The 17,856-nt window shown below is 35.6% G+C and overlaps 1 protein-coding gene across 1 annotated transcript in view; it reads left to right on the forward strand.

Annotated features, from left to right (window-relative positions):
* The window catches only part of LOC150084533 (SID1 transmembrane family member 1-like), a 254,140-nt gene that overhangs the window by 218,288 nt on the left and 17,996 nt on the right, over nt 1–17,856 (forward strand). Inside the window, exon 13 of the mRNA XM_090376277.1 lies at nt 12,264–12,330. Within this exon, the coding sequence (XP_090232403.1) occupies nt 12,264–12,330 (67 nt within the window). The remainder of the gene's footprint in view (nt 1–12,263; nt 12,331–17,856) is intronic.

The raw sequence follows: 17,856 nt of genomic DNA on the forward strand, positions 1-17,856 counted from the left end.
TTCATTACCTTGTGTTTTTGCAGTTTGCCAAAAAAGTGACAGACAAAAGAATCAAACAAAGAATCAACCTGAAATTTTAACAAGACTAAAGAAAATACCAACTGAAAGTTATGAGTTGTTACGTCAAGTTTATGGGAAGCTGCTACATCAACATCTTGCATGTTTCAATGGCATAAAATACTTTTAGAAGGAAGAGGGAATGTGGATGATGATGAATGACCAGACTGTCCCATATTCATGAAAGCTGGTGAAATGTGGACCACATAAGGATGTCAATTAGAAGTGTTCGTCGTTTAAGCATTAGAATGGTTTGATTATAACTCAATATGGACAAAGAAATACTTAGAAAAATTTTAATGTAGAATTTAGGCATGAGAAAAGTGTGTGCCAAGAATTTTGAATGAAGATAAGAGAATGAGAAGACTGAAGATGTTTTGAAAAGAACATTGAAGAAAATTCAGACTTTCTGAGTACTGTAATTACTTGTGATGAACGTTGGCTGTTCTGGTATGACCCAGAAACTAAAAGACATTCAGTGCAATGGAATACAAAACAATGCTCCTTGTCAAAATCAAAAATGAAAATCATGCCTTATTTTCTTTAATATTAAAAAGATTATTATGGCTGAATACATCCGACAAATCAGACTGACCTATATTGATGTTCTGACAAGACTGCCTAAAAAATTTCAAAGGAAGAGACCTGAATTGTGGAAGGATGGTTGGATGCTCCATCAAGGCAATGTGCCAGCACACAATGTGCTTTCTATTCGTCTGACAAAAAAAACAAATCCCTCTGTGTGAACATGCACCTTAATCACCAGACTTAGTCCCTTATGACAATTTGCTCTTCCCTAAACTGAAAAGTTAAGGAACCCGTTTCAGTCCACTGATGACATTCAGAAAAAAAAAAAAAAAAAACTAATTGGTAAAAGGGAATATAGAAAATAACTTCCAGAAATATTTCTGGGCCTGAAAAAAACATATAGAACAGTGTATGTGAGTGCGAGCCCAAGGCAAATATTTTGAAGGTGATAACTTGTAGGTTATGAAATATTTCTTTATATTTATTTTATTGCAACAGTCTCATTATTTAATAGCCACACGTAGTCAAGGAGAGTGTAAGACTACCTCATTGCATTAACAGTAGTAATGGCAAATTATGCAAGAAAGCAAGAGTTGCCATGCTTGGCCCATTGCACAAGATCTACATCACTTTCTAAAGTGAGGCTTCCATACCTGTATACAGTATCATGATTCGGCCTACCCATGACCTTGTACAAAAAAGTTAATCACTTCCTTATCCTTGCTAGCAAAGTTCTTGTATATTATTGACAAAACCTTGTGAGCTGTCCTGGCAGCATGTCTGCACTGCTCAGAAAATTTCATGTTTAACTGCAAAATTACTCCAGGTATGTTTCATTCTCCACTACCTTGAGTGAGTAGCTTATCAACTGTGAGTAACACACAGTTGATAAGTTAGTCTGGGGTTACTACTGCCAATATGCAGTAACTTCCATTTGTCAGTGTTAAACTTAAACTGCCATTTTTTGCATGTTGACTTAATTTTTCTGAATTTTATTGCAGTAGCATACTGTCATTATTGTCATTAACAACCCTGCCAGCCTTCATATAATCTGAAAACTTGGATATTAAGCCTAATATACTTTCATTAATAACATTAATAAATATTGAAAACAACAATGGGCCCAGCACTGAACCCCGAATTGACTCCACTGATAACATTTGTCCATGAAAAGCAGTGTCCATTAATAACCACTCTGTATTTTTCCACTTAACCCTTTATCCAACCCTTTATCCATAGCAGTAACTTGCCCTTAATGTCACATTGCTCCAGTTTATACAGTATTTTATGAGAAAGAGTATCAAAAGCCTTCCCGAAATCGAAGTACAGTAATACCCCGAAGTTACGCGATAGGTGGGTCCGACGAAAATCGCGTAAGTCGAATTCGCGTAAGTCGGGGTAAAACTTTGCATATAAATACATATAAATTTTGCTTAATTGGGACCAAGGACTAACAAAAACACTAGTTTAGAAGAAAAATATTAATAAAATTGCAGTTCTTTATACATATTAATACAAAATATGTATTAAAAAAAACAAATGACTTACATAAAAAAGTTATTTCGATGTCGATGGCTTCATAAAATCTAACAAATTCGTCTGACGACACAGCGCGTTCTTTTTTTCATGCAGAATTTCTTCGTAGCAAGCTAATAATTTTTTTTATTCCTTGCTTTGTAGCTATAACGCGTTCTTCGTTGGAGTCTGTTTTCTAAAATTTTTAAGCCCTTTACAATTGAGCCCTTTTCAATTTTCAACCTGTCAAGTTTGCAATTGTCATGTGCTTTTCGCCGTTGCTTCATTTAGGCCTGTAGCACGTGCAATATCACATGGTCTTTCATTTCGCTCAAAGCGTTTCACAATTTCATATTTTTTCTCTATCGACAGAGGTGGACTGGCCATAAGCCTTACCGGGGAAACCCAGGTGGGCCAGTGTGATTTTGGCCATAAACCATAGTATGAGGCCACTATAAATTTCCCCGGGTAAGAATTTTTGACCCAGTCCGCCTCTGTTTATCGATAATTGCTTTTCTTTTTCTCTCTGAATCTGCAGTGTCTTCACCAGGACGTTTCCTTTTCACACCTTTTAATTAAGTATTTTACTCATTTTTAGGGAATAAAGCACAATTACAAAACGAGGAGGCATGCTTGATACGCATAAACAAAGCTGCGCGCATGTAGCAACTGAATAAACAACACCATAAAGGCAGAGATACACTATTAACACCTCACATTTCTAGGGGTTACTACCATAAAACAATAAAAATCCAGTTGCGTTTCTGCTAGTGAAATCTGTTATAAACTGGTAGTAAACTCGATCTAATTGCATTTGCGATTATACCGATAGCTGGAATTGTGTTGGTTTTTACGTTATTATGGTGAAATGTGTTTCCCCTTCACTGATATAAAAAACATAAAAGCAACAAAGTTGAATTTTGTTCATCTTTCGCTCTCATTCTCCGCCGTCGCACCGTATATCGATAACATATGAAAAACGACCTTGAAGATAGTGGGCGGCAGCGTTGCCAAACGAAAAAAATCAAGAACCGCGTAACTCCGAGTTCGCGTAAGTCGGGGTAGCGTAAGTCGGGGTATTACTGTATATGATATAAAACTTATTTTCTGTATTCAGTTCCTTGGTCACTACATCATAGCAACCTATCAGATTGGTTAGACAGGACCTTAACAAATCCATGCTGTGACTGCAGTATATTTGCATGCCTGTCCAGATGGTCAGCATTACTTCTTTAACCAGTAACTCCATTATTTACCCTGGAACAGATGTTATGCTGTAATTACTCATGTCACCTTTTGATCCCCATTTATGAACTGGGGATATATTCACACATCTTCAGTCCATAGGGACCTACCCCAAATCCAAGGATGCTCTAATAATTTTGGATAATGGTTATCTCAGTATCTTTGCTGCCTCCCTTATATGATTGGATATATTCCATCTGCCCCCAGGTCCCTTTTTTATGTTCAGCTTCAACAATTTCTCTTCAACTTTCCTTTCAATTTTTACAAAGTCAGTTGGCTTCCTGTTGGAGTTTGATTAACTTCTGATATCCCCTCCCGTAAAGAATTCCTATTGTGTGAATATAGATGGAAAATATCTATTCAATTTGCCATCAACCTGAGCAGGGTTATCAACAGTTAACTCAAGGGTTCCTAAACGTTTTGGTCAGAGACCCCCTAAGTAAAAATTCAGTAATAACAAAGACCCCCAAGAGCAATAAGCTTCAAGTTAATATATTTTATAAATAATGCTTAGTTAAAATACTGTTAGCATTTCTAAATCTGGCTTCTACCATGTATGAACTTGGAAAGGTCAATAATAAAGGCTTAACAGTTTTATACAGTTTGGGGTAGTTTTCAATAATATTTTTACTTGCCCAAAATCCTCTGAAAATTTCTTTTGAGTGCAGTGATTTAGCTTCTGTGCATCTTCATTTGAATAATTTCCTCTTGCAAATCCAGATCCAAATCGTCCCTATTACCCCCTACATAAAATGGAGACATAATCCACTCTGGAACTTTCGTATCTTCAAGATCCTTGAATCTATTTTTAAAATTTTCTTAAGTGTTCTAGGTGAGCTACATAAATAAATATGTCGGCATCAGAAAAATTTCATTCGGCTTCTTGTTCTCAAGATGACATATTTGGAAAAAAGTGAAAATTTCTACGACCCGGTGAAGTTTTGAAGAGCATTAACTTTTCTTGAAATACCAAAATAATTGTACGACTCTGTATACTTGTAATGTCTTTGCCTTGCAGTTTTTTTGGTGCTTCATTGATTGAAAATATATCAGCAAGGTAAAAGAGGTGGTTTTTACACTGACTAAATTTATCAGCAAATGATTGATTGTGCTTGGACAGAAATTCCACCACTGAGTTATAAAGTTCTACAAGCCTTTGCAAACCGTTACCTTTTGACAACTATCTTACTTCTGTGTGAAGGAGCAATTGGTTTAAATTTTTGTCATTTTTTTCACATAGCATAGCAAACAGCCGGCTGTTAAGAGCATTTGCTTTTATTTTATTTATTACCTTAATACAAATTTGCAAAGCAGCATGCAATTCTTCACTTATGTTTTTTGCAACAAGGTGTTGTCTATGTAAAACACAGTGTACTGTTTGTATTTTAGGATTTTTATTTTTTAGGTAAAGCTAAAAATCCTCTGTACTTACCAACCATAGATGGAGCCCCATCCATTGAAATTGTGTTTATATTACTAAAGGGAATGTTGTACTTTTCAAAATACTCTTGCACACATATAAAAATTGTTTCACCTTTGGAATCAGTTTTTAAACATTTGGCAAAAAGGAATTCATCAATTATTTCTTTTTTACTCGTACTGTAATACTGTACAAATGACATTAAAATATTTATACTTCCAATGTTGACTCATCTAATTGCACAGTAAACATAACTTCTTTCAGCTCTGAATTTGCTGTTGTTTGGACATTTGCCATCTCAGCAATCTTCCGTTGCACTGTATTATTACTAAGTGGAATACTCCTTAAAACTGGATTAGCATCCTTTTTCATAACTGACTCTATTGCTATTTTTATAGAGGGTAGAATTATTTCTTCACCAAGAGTATGTGACTTTCCTTTCTTTGCAATTAGAAGAGCAATATCATATGATGCTTGTAGTCTACCACTGACTGCCTGTATTGCAGATGATTTTATAAAGGGCTTAAGCATTGTACAATTTAAAAATTTTTTCTTAATTGTCTTGAAATATTCAAGGTCTTTGTCGCTTTTGCTGTCATTTTGCTGTTTTTTTTAAATGCTCATTCATTTTTGAAGGTTTAATAGCATCATTACTAAACATTTTCTTACTTAAAGACACATTGGTTTTGTTTCATTACTGGGAGAAGGCACAAACCCAAAATTTAAATATTCTACCGGATATTGATGACACTGCTTTTTTGCATCAGACATGATCATTAGGAGTTTTCTGTAAGAAATTATTTCAACACAACTCTTACTAAAATAATTTTAATAAGAAACTATTAAAACAAAATGACTAATCCATTCCCAAACACTGCAGAACAAAAATATCTACTGACACCAGAAATAGTACTGAAGTTTGACGACAGCAATGGCAGTAAAACGAAAACTGAGCATGGCCGCTTGGACACTAAAACAATTTATTTATGTGACCGTGAACACACTGTTCAGTGTAAACTGCAAAGTCGGTCGTAGGAGACACATTACTACCATGCTACGTTATATATGTGTTGTTCTCTTTGGGGAAAGCTGAAGCGAAATGAATTGCCACACTTCATCCTCTTCTTCAGATTTTGAAGAAGATTTAGAAAATGATTTTTTTATAGCCGAGAACAGAGGTGGATTAAGGATGAAATAGGCCCCCAGCCATATTTAATTTTGGGGCCCCTTTAATTTTTTATCACTACTTTAGAAAATATTTAAACTGAAAATGAGGCCCCTCTTCAGGTGAATATTTAAATTTTAAATTTAAATATTTAAACTGAAAACGAGGCCCCAGCACATGGCAGGGTTTGGCCATAGCATTAATGCGGCCATGGCCGAGAAAACAAAAGGGAGAAAGCAATGGATACACGACATAAACTGGAAGAGAACAGAAAAAAACGAATTCCAACATTTACTTGCAGAACTTAGAAGAAGATGAAAATCGTTTTAAGATGTATTTACTAATGAACAAAGTACAATTTAATTTCCAATATAATCTAATTAAGGATGACATATAAGGGCAAAATATGCAATTTCGAAATTCAGTCAGCAGTAAGGAAAAATTTGTTGTATGTTTAAGGAAAGTTGAAATACTGTAAGTTTAATTTGGTATAAGGATTTATTCGGTCACAATACAAAACAAAAATTTTTTAAATTAAATTTAGTAACAAAAACAACTTCACAATGCTAAAAATTGAACTTGTTAGAAATTCTTATGCTTTGTACAAACTGAAATGATAGACTTGTTCCTCTAATGTAAACTGTAATACTGTTGGTCTATTTTCTTCCTTTGGCCATCTTTGAGTGTCTATGTGACTGGCCATGTTCCTATCATCATTTCCTCTATTTCCTTCTGTCAGCGTGACAGAAAACTCATGGCATTCGAAATTTCCTGCTCGAACAGAAAACTGCGAATTCATGAGGACATGAATTAGCTTTGAAGGCCAATGCATTATCTTGCGACTACAGCCATTAATAGTTTGTCTCCGACCAATAAACAAAAAGGGACATATCTCTTTCCCCCCCTCATACATTTGATGTTTGACTTGTTTCCATGTAACCTGACATGAGGTGACAATAGCATGATTGCACCTTAAGCCACTTTGCTGACTACCCGAGTTAAAGACTTATTTCATTAAACACTTGAATTAACAACTTTTTCGTATACAGCATGAATTGTTGAGGAGGCTTCCATCCTACAGTGGGTTGATAACGGCTGCACTTTTTTTTTTTTTTTTTTCCATATACTAATTCTAGATTTCTAGAATTATCTTTGTGAGGAAATAGTTTCTTTAAAGACCCTAAAATAATCTTACCCCCCCAGTGGCTTTATTAGGAACTAAAGACCCCCAAACTTGCCAAAGACTCCCGGGGGTTCCTTCCGACCACTTTGGGAATCCCTGAGTTAACCCATTAAATAAAGTAGCCTAATGCGATTCAATCTCTTCCTTCTACTGTTAATATAAGCATAGAAGTCTCTTTGATGCTTTTCTTGGTATTCCTCGCCAGAGACTTCTCATAATCTGTCTTAGCTTGCCTAACCTACTTTGTGACTTGATTACAGAATAATTTATATCTATCATAGGTGGGCCTGGCCCAAAATCCTGACAGACCAGAATCCCGACAGTATCTACTATATTGTAAAAATATATGAATATAATTTTATATATTTATTTGTTTTTTTAGCAGTAAAAATTTACCTTATTAGATTAATTATGTAGAAAGAATAGAAATAATAATAATTTTAACGACAAATACCTTTCTCAATTTTAAGATCATGTGTTCTGTTACGGAAGCAAACAGTTTTAAAATACGATAAGCAAATAAAAACAACTTAATTAATTTTACTTTATTATATTACATTTAATTGGTAATTTTTCAAGTCAAATTTTGGTATTTGTAGAGGGCGTTTGAAATAATTATAGGTACAGCATTGAAATGTTAAAGATAAAAAACTTGAAATAAGAATACTTTCAGGATATGAAAATTTAGAGTAATGTATTTTGGCAGCTGTGTAATGTTTGTCTTAAATATCATTAGCATAACTAAAACTGTAATTATACAGGTACAGTATTTGTTGTTAGCTGTACTTTCATGAATTTCTTTGGCGAGTACATTAGGCATGACTATCGGCACCGGCAGGATATATTGAAAGGGGTAACAGGAAAAAAATATCCCATTTTTTCTTATTATTATAATACTTAAGATTATTTAAGTATTATTATTAAGATTGTTAAAGTATATTAAGATTATTATAATACTTAAATGTTTGATTATAATTTGTATGATTTTTTGCAAATTTTAATCAGTGATTTTGATATCAATAAACTATAATCGTCAGTAATGTGGTTTTTTGAACTGATTATAATATCTTTATTGCAATCAGTGAAAATAAGTAAATTTTACATGTATGCCTGATGCAATGTCCATAACAGCAAAATTGCTAGGGGCTTAACATAGATGCAATGTCCATAACAGCAAAATTGCTAGGGGTTTAACATAGAAAGGAACTAAAACAAGGAAAAACAAAAAACAAGTTGTAAACACATGAAAACAGTTTTTTTTCTCCCCCTCTCAATAGCAACAAACTGATCAAGGGAAAACAATGCCATTCACTTCTGTAGGCTTTGCCCTCAATGAATTTCTTGTAATCAGCATCCATCTCTTAGACGTTTTGGAGCATCTCCATTGGCAGGACTCTGTCACTCTTCCTGAGCCTCCATGCCACGGACTGTAAAGAAGGGAGGGCCCTTAAGGGTTTTGGACAGATTCTCAATTACACATCTGCCAAAAACTTGGTATATTGATTTCACCTACCACTTACTCGCTACCACTATAATGGTAGCGAGTAAGCAGAGGGTGAAGATCCGTTCTGAAACTTTTCTGTAGTTTAGAAGTTTGGTCATTTCTGAAGTGTTGTGTGAGGGGTGGAAGTTTGTGCTTGAAGAGCACCCACTGAAGCAGCCAGTACTCATCAGATGACATGGTTTTTAGCGTGGTTTTCACTACCAACGCCCAGATTTCAGATCTGTAGGTAATGACTGGCTGAAGAAACCGGTAAATATATTGAAGGGTCCACTGAGACTCTGTGACATGGAGGTGTTGTTTGGCAAGCCATCTGGATCAGCAGACCTATTTGCAACATGGTGTTTAAAGCTGAATTTAGGGTCAAAGATGACCCTGAGATCTCTGTGCTTGGTTACTGGAGGGATGGAGGTTCCATGGATTTTCAGGTTTAGTTGAGTTGGGTGTGATTTGGGTGAGAACACTATTTGTGCAGATTTATTTGTATTTATCTGAATTGAGAACTGTGCTAAGTATGTAACAAGAGTTTTTAGGCTGTTGATGATGGTTTCAGAAGCAGTCTCAGGTTGGTAAAAACTGATAAAAGTTCCTCGCATCATCAGCGGGATTCGAATCCAAGCCCTCTCTACTCAGCGTGGGGAGGACGGCGACGATACCACTGTGCTACATTTTTGTTCTTGTTTATACTCCGGCATGACCACCATCTCAGTAGAGTTTACAATAAATCAATCAATACAAATGTTAATCGTATTTAGCAGTTACGGGCTTGATCCCCGGTCCACTCAAAAAGTGTGTGTGTGTTACTGCATGCACTCTTGTTTTTTTTAAATACAATTGGTATGTCAGGATTTTGGGTGGCACCGATCATGGGCTTCTGTATCACTTGATAATTTATATGCATCCCATGCATTTTTATTCTCTGCCACATGTCTCAATAGTTCATCTGACATCCATTTAGGTCTAAGCCTTGAACAGTATTTCTTTGCAGCAAAAGTCTTTCCCTGTACCCTTCATAATAGCCATGGCTTTAATTAAATTCCACATTAGTACACTGTGATTGCCGCCACCCAGTGGGTCATTTTCATGCAGATTTTTAATGCATGAAGAATTACTGCCAATAACCAGATCAAGAGTATTACTTCCTCGTATTGCTTCTCTGACATGCTGCTCTAGAAAACAGTCATCCAAGAAATCCATGAAATTTAAGCATACTCTCCACTTTTCTGACTATTACACAGAAAACTAGTCATATGACTAGTTTTCTGTGTAGTTTTCTGTTAAGCAGTAGTTAACAGATTTGAGGTACAGGGAGTTAGGGTTTTTCCATGTGTTATTCTGGGTTTATCAGCCCAAGCAGTATACAGATCGGCCTGTAATAGTACATTGTCATGTGAGGACTTCTACAGACAATACGTAATGATGAATGTGTTCTAATTTGCTGATGTACCTAAAAACCAAACGAGAACAACCTTGAAGTCTATCCAAGCTTGAGGTTTCTTTCAGCTTGTTACAGACATTCTTCCATTTAGATAATAAACTAGGGCTTACCTGAGAGTCTAAACTGCTGATTGAACAGATATTCAGAGCACACTTGTGAGTCATCTCAGAGCACACAAGTGGATCAAATTTCAGTGAAGTCCATTTGTTCTGTGACAACCTAATCTCTAAGATTACTAAGAGTCATGTTGGCAGGACTCTTAGTAATCCTGGGTATTTCCAGAGTATGTGGTAGATGACTTTCATTAACTGGTATAGTACTTTCCCTTTGCTTATTTGAGGCTCGAAGTGGTGAAACCCCTTGTTTAGTCTCCCTAGAGCAAAGCACTGGCAAATCTCTTCCATCATGCAGTATGATTGATGTCCCTTGAAGTTATGATGGGCATCACAGTGAGGTCTTAACTTTCGTACATTTTCAAGCTACAGCTGTAAAATGGTGTTTGCAGTTTAGTCACTAGTTACTCCATTAAAATGGTGTCACTAGTTACTCCATCAGACTGAACAGACATTGATTATTCTCTAGGAGGCATCTGGATCTTCTAGTGTGTAATCTCACTACCTCTATGCTGCCAGATAATGAATGGAGGGAGTCTGAGTAGTGTGTTTGTGTGGTGGGAGCATTGTTGAGGCCATGTTGTGTCAAGGAGCTGGGTATATTCTTGCTGTATATGCACCATATCCAGAAATTTCCTAACTTCATACAAAATGTCTTTTCCTCTACTTTTATTTTATCTACGGAATGTATGATGATTCATTCAAGCTAATAGAACAAACTTATTGGCAAAAACATCTAAACCTCTCACACACACACACTTCCTCATTCATTCCACAAATACATCTGGTCTCAGTTCGAATCTCAGTGATGTCAATTTCCACTTAGTCTGCCAAGCCCCGCTTACTTTTTTTTAGGGAATTCCAGTTATTATTTGCCTCAACCACTGCTCATCTCTGTTTTCATTGTTTAATGTATGATTCCTTTTGCTTCAAAGGTGATACTTGTGCATATGTCTGCTTTGATATTCCCTGTCATAGACTTAGTAATTTGGAATTTCATCCTTTCAGGTTTCTCTGGCTTAAAATCTCTTTGTGCCATTCTGTCATATTCATTTGCTGCCTCTATTGTTTCCCAACTCCACTAATCACTTGGAACTCTTTGACCTGTTTTTTTTTTTTTTTTTTTTTTTTGAAACTTGACTTTCTGCAGTCCGGCTTTCCTAACAGTGAGGTAGTTTTCCTTGGGGATTCTAACATTCACAATTCTAGCTAGCTTCAATTTTCTATTCAGTGGATGCTGAGGCTTTTACAATTACTAATAACCTTGCACAGATTGTTCCTTACCTACCATAATACCAGACATTGCTAACCTCACATCCAACCCTCTTGATCTTTAGAAGAAAGGAAGTACATTCTGAAATGGTACTGGAAGTATGAACAGTTAAAGGAATATTTGGAAATGTCATTATAGGACAAAGAAATCATTAAATTTGAGAGAGAGAGAGAGAGAGAGAGAGAGAGAGAGAGAGAGAGAGAGGATGCCAGTTTGCATGCGTGTGGGGTTTCTTTCAATGTACAAGCAGTATTTTCAAATCTTGAAAACTTTATAGAGGATTAGATGAAACATTTCAAAGGGATGTGGATTTGCTGGAAATGGTGCAGAGGAGAATCTAAAGTTTAGTTGATGATGGGAAGGGATGCCCATTCTGAAATTTACTCAATCAGGAAAATAAGCAATAACTTGATGATTAAGTGAGGTTTACAAGGTAGTAGACTAAACACAAGAATATCTTTTCTGTTTCAGGAGTAACACAAACTATGAGATAAATCTAAACTAATAAAGGCAAAGAGCAGTCACTAGAATAAATCTTGTTACAGTAGCTAATTATTCCACTTAATTACTCTTTTTCCAGTAGTCATGAAACTGGAAAACTTAGATAAATTTAAAAATAATCTTCTAGACATGCACTGCAATTAGATAAATAAAAACAATTTTTAAGAAATGGGTGAAACATGCAATGCTTAGTTATTTGCCTAATGAAGATTTTTGAAGGTCGAGATTGAATCTGTATAAGCTTACCTGTGTGATTTTTGCCGATACAATACAAAAAAAATGAATAAGTAATTTTTAAATAGTATTTTTCTATTATTCTTTCAGATCTGTTTTGACTATAGCAATCTTTTATGGACTTCCAGTAGTTCAACTTGTATATACCTATCAAAAAGTGAGTATTATGCTTATTAGTCTAAATTACATTATATAAGAGTTTTTATGATTAAACCATTGTCAGATTTGTTAACAATAGTCAGTATGTTTCAGTTTTCTGTTCAGTGAGTCAAAAATATCACTTAGCTCACAATCGCCAAATATACTATTGGGGGAAGAGGATGTTGTACCTCCTATTTGTCTTGAAAGTAAATATATCATGTGTTTTCAATTGAACCGTTTGGTATCCATATCAGTAGGTGAGGAATAATCACCTGAAGTGATTATTTTAATATCAGTATAAATTAAATTGCAGTAATTTTTCTTTTAAAAATGATTATCTTAAAATTAGTTTCACAATAAACTATAATTTAAGAAAATCTCTTTAGGTTATTTGTCAGTTTTCGTCATTGTTAAGTTTAATGTATTACATCAAAAACCAGCACAGACAATGTAATAAATTTAAAATTCCAACTATATAACATATAGTCATGCAGAAGTTATTATTATTATTTTTATTATTATTGTTTTTTTTTTTGTTTTGCTTTGTTTTGTTTTTTGTTTCAGGATCAAAATGAGTCCTTTAGATATGATCTCATCATCCCTTTCCAAGGACACCACCTTTTCGTGGTGGAAAGGATAATTCAACCCCACCAAGTATATAATTTATTTGTGGGTTGCTATTCCCCAAGTTTAAGAACTTGCATTTAGAAGCATTATAACATAGCTGCCACGTCTCTGCCCATCTTTGAGGTCTGTTCAAGTCATCCTGAAGGAGTGCTGCCTGGCACTGATCATTAATGACTCTGCCAATCACCTGCAAATTTGACATTGCACCTTCTATTCCTTTGTTGATGTCATTAATAAAAATTGGAAACAACAGTGGTCGAAGAACCGATCCTGGAACAATCTCACTCCTGCTACACCTCAGAGTTGTATGCTATTGAGCTAGCCTTAGACCACATTAAAACTAAAATTTATCAAAGGTGTATAGTTTATACTGATTCTTTAAGTGCATTACAGGCTTCATGTATAATCAGATGTAATTCTAATCCAGTCCTATCCAGAGTTCAGCAGAAGTTGTTTACCCTCTGTGAATCTCCATTTGATATCTGCTACTGTTGGATTCCAAGCCACATTGGGATCAAGGGAAATGATCGGACAGACGCTGCAGCCAGATCAGCACAATCCCACAGTCACAGCTTGCTGGCCCCTTATACAGACTGCGGGCAAGTGATAAGAAATGTATTGCACACCCAGTGGCAACAATTATGGCATGGACAATCCACAACCAAGTTGTATCAAATTAAGCCTGCAATACAAAGATGGCAGTATAGTCTGCACAGGAGCTGTAGAGAGGAAGTTGTTCTAGCTCGCCTCTGCATAGGACATAGTTGTCTGACACACTCTTTTTTGCTGAGGGCTGACGATCCTATGCGTGAGTACTGTGACACTATTTTAACCATTAGACACATTTCAACTAAATGTCCACATTTCAGACATGAACAAAATCTTTTACCTCTTTTAATCATCTGACTGAGCCTTATACACTCAGACAGATACTCTGACAATGACCACGTGGCAGATGTTTTTAACTATTTAAAACTGATAAACTTATTTACATCTTTTTAAAATATACTTTTATTACTTTTTATATATCATTTGTACTGTGTTGACTGCTTTTATACATATGTTTTGTATAAATTTATTTTTGACATAGTGATCAATATTACTGGGTCACTGTAATCTTTTAACAACCTTTGTTTTTTACTTTTAACGTCTCTGTTCATTTATCATGGTTGGTGCATTATAGCCTAGGTTGTTGTTGTTCCAGTAAACTCAAAATCAGTCAATCAGTAAAACCCCACTCCTGACATTACACCAATCTGAAGAATGTCCGTTAATCACAGCACTCTGCCTTCTGCCTTGCAGCCACCCAGCAATCCGTCTTACAATCTTACTAGTAATCCCAGCCTGTTCAAGCTTTATGGTAACATCTCATGAGGGAACGATATAGTAAATAAAGCAGTTATATTCATTTTTACTAAAAGTTAATTAATTAGAATACAAATATGCGCAATAATAATCATTAAAAACTCTGAGTAAACAACCAGTTACTGTGAATTTAGCAGCCATTGGTGTCCTCTTTAGAGAGCGAGCAAGCTTTCACTTTAATAAGCTGTCCTTGTCATTTTATTAATTTATGAAAAGGGAGCCATTTTCTTTCCTATGAAATTGGATGAATACTTGGTAGACAGTTACTACTACTATCTAAAGAGAGAAGTGCTAAAAGGAAAGTTAGATTTAAACAGTTTCAATTGGATGCCACTGAAGTAAAAAGAATTTTGAAACATGTATGTATACACTTGCTGTCTGGTTAAATGGGCAACTAGACTGGTAGAACAGTGGCAACTTTAGGAAGTCTGTCTAAAGAAGAGGTTAAAAGTAGTGAGAAAATCCATATCAGTACTTTCCAGAGTTACCATATCGAAAAACCAATAATAACCAGTAATTCCACTTACTCATATCTACTTATTTAAAATCATTAACCAAAAGAATTTGATTAATGAATTTTGTAATCACTAACTTATGGTAAAAGCAGTCCTAAACATGCCAAGCAAGCTGCTAATTCTAAGCATGTTATCCTCATTAATACTGTCTGTTCATGTCTCTCATGTCAGTCTGTTCATGTCTCTGTTGGCTGAATAAAGCAATTTGCTGGTTTCTTTTATGTGGTATGCTAACATTTCAAAATGTGAACATACCTTCTCAATCCAACATCCTTATAACAAGGTCATTACCCCTAAATATATTGAAGAATCTTATTTTCAAATTTATTTTACTAACAGTTTTTAAATCTTCCACTTGGGAAATTGATTACCATAGCAGACTAAACCGAAAGGATGATTCTGACTTAGTATATCAAAGTTGTGGAGAGCCTAAAATAAGAAATCTTATTCTGTTATTCATTGAAGTACTTTATTGCTTTAGTATTACCTTTCACTGCTTAGTGCACAAGTTCCCATCGAAAAACTGTATTCTTTTGAATGACAAGGTAGCACATATTTATCAATTGGCAATGCATCATTTTCAATTTTGAAATTTTTTGTGGACAAGTGTACTTCTTGGTATCATTAAAGTTCAAAAAAATTTGTTTTTCATCATCATTTCTGTCTGTTTCAGTTTGAGAACCTATCAGATGCTATTATGAAAGAAGAAAAAATTGATGTAGAGTGGCTTATTTGGAAAATGGACAAGTTCAAAAGGAAGCTTGAAATATAAAAAATTAAAATTCATGTTGGCATTTTAATGGTTATTCATAGCATTGTTGAATGCAAGAGTATATATAGGTAATAATAGAGTATATAGGTAATAATAAAGTCCTTCCTCAATGAATAAAATAATAAGATTTCTTATTTTAGGCTCTCCACAACTTTGATATACTAAGTCAGAATCATCCTTTTCATTTAGTCTGCTATGTTAAGCAATTTCCCAAGTGGAAGATTTAAAAACTGTACAGGAAGGATACACAGGATAGGAAGGGAGGAGGGGGTTATGCTATTAGTTAAGAAACACATAAATTCCAAGGAAGTGCAGCCAGTCGACATCGCTGGACAGGGCAGTGTCGAGTCAGTTTGGTGTGACATAAGCACTGGGAAATCAAAATTGAGAGTAGGAGTGTGTTATAGGCCTAATGACTCTGATGAGTATAATAAGAAACTGTACAGGGAAATAGAGTGGGCCAATAAATCAGAGGGTCTTATAATGGGGGGATTTTAATTTCCCAGATATTGACTGGAATTTGTGGGTTGGTCACTCACACATTAGCAAGGCTTTTTGTGGATTTATTGGATGATTGTTTTCTACATCAGCATGTTCAGGAGGCAACTAGAGGGAGTAATACTCTTGATCTGATTATCAGTAGTGATTCTTCATGCATTAAGAATCTGCAGATAAAGGAACCACTAGGTGACAGTGATCACAGTGTGCTGAAGTGGGATTTACTCAAAGAGGTAACTGCCATCAGGGATAAAAGGAAGGGTTTTTGCTTTCGTAAAGGCTACTATGGTGGTCTGAGAAAGTATTTAAATTCTATACGGTGGGACCAACTGACGATTCTACCAACAGCAAATTCAAAATGGGAGGCATTCAAAGAATTAATCTTGGAAGCTACTAGGCTTTACATACCAACAAAGAAATATTGTTCAAGGTTTAGGCCTAAATGGATGTCAGATGAACTAATGAGACATGTGGCAGAGAAGAAAAATGCATGGGATATATATAAATTAATGGGTGACATGGAGGCCTATGATAGATGTAAGCTGGTCTGTAACCAAGTCACAAAGTAGATTAGGCAGGCAAAGGCAGATTATGAGAAATCTTTGGCAAAGCATGTAAATAAAAACAGCAAAGAGTTCTTTACCTATGTAAACTCTAGAAGGAAAGGGATGAATCAGATTGGTCCACTGGATATTGATGGTTCAACTGTTGATGATCCTGCTCAGATGGCTAACAAACTAAATGAGTATTATTTTGCATCTTCATTCACACATGAGGAGTTATTCAGCAAGGGGAATGCCAGAGGTGAATTAAACCCTGGCAGTGAGCTAGATGACTTTGTAATAATGAGAGGAAAGTGAAGGAGAAATTGTTGAAGATAAACATAAAAACGGCAGCCGGGGTGGATGGGATCTATTTACTTATATTAAAGGAGGCAGCAAAGGAAGTAAGCAAACCCTTAGCCATAATTATGAGAGCTTCCTTGGACTAGGGGAGGTACCCATGGACTGGAGATGGGCAAATGTGACCCCAATTCAAAGGAGGATCAAAGGTTGACACAAGTAATTATAGACCTGTTAGTTTAACTTGTGTTCCAGGGAAATTAATGGAGTCACTGGTTAAAGAAGCACTGCAGGATCATCTAGATAAGACTACAATTATAGCTTGGACACAGCATGGTTTTGTTAAGGGGAAGTCTTGTCTGGCCAATTTGATTGGATACTATTGTGTGGTCACAAAGGAACTGGATGCAGGGAATAACTTTGGTATTATATATTTGGATCTTAGAAAGGCTTTTGATACTGTTGCACATGGAAGACTGCTGCACAAATTGGAGCAGTGTGGCATAGGAGGCAAATTGCTGCTATGGATAAAGGGATGGTTGAGTTGGAGAAGACAAAGAGTGGTAATCAATGTACACTGCTCTTCATGGACTAATGTTATTAGTGGAGTCCCTCAGGATTCAGTGTTGGGTCCATTGTTGTTTTCTGTATTTATAAATGATATTGATGATGGTATATCAGGTTTGATGTCCAAGTTTGCAGACGATACGAAGGTTGACAGGGTTTTTAAGGACACCAAAGACAGTACGCTGCTGCAACAGGATCTAGAAAATTTGAGTAGATGTGCTGAGAGGTGGCAAATGAAGTTTAACATTGACAACTGTAAAGTACTACATATGGGAAGCAGCAACCCAGAGTAACGTATCAACTCTGTGGTACTACACTGACAGTGGTAAAGAATGAAAAGGACTTGGGGATAATTG

The sequence above is a fragment of the Mastigoproctus giganteus genome, chromosome 6 (assembly GCF_048544385.1).
Source record: "Mastigoproctus giganteus isolate SK-2022 chromosome 6, ASM4854438v1, whole genome shotgun sequence".
NCBI classification, from domain to species: Eukaryota; Metazoa; Arthropoda; class Arachnida; order Uropygi; family Thelyphonidae; genus Mastigoproctus; species Mastigoproctus giganteus.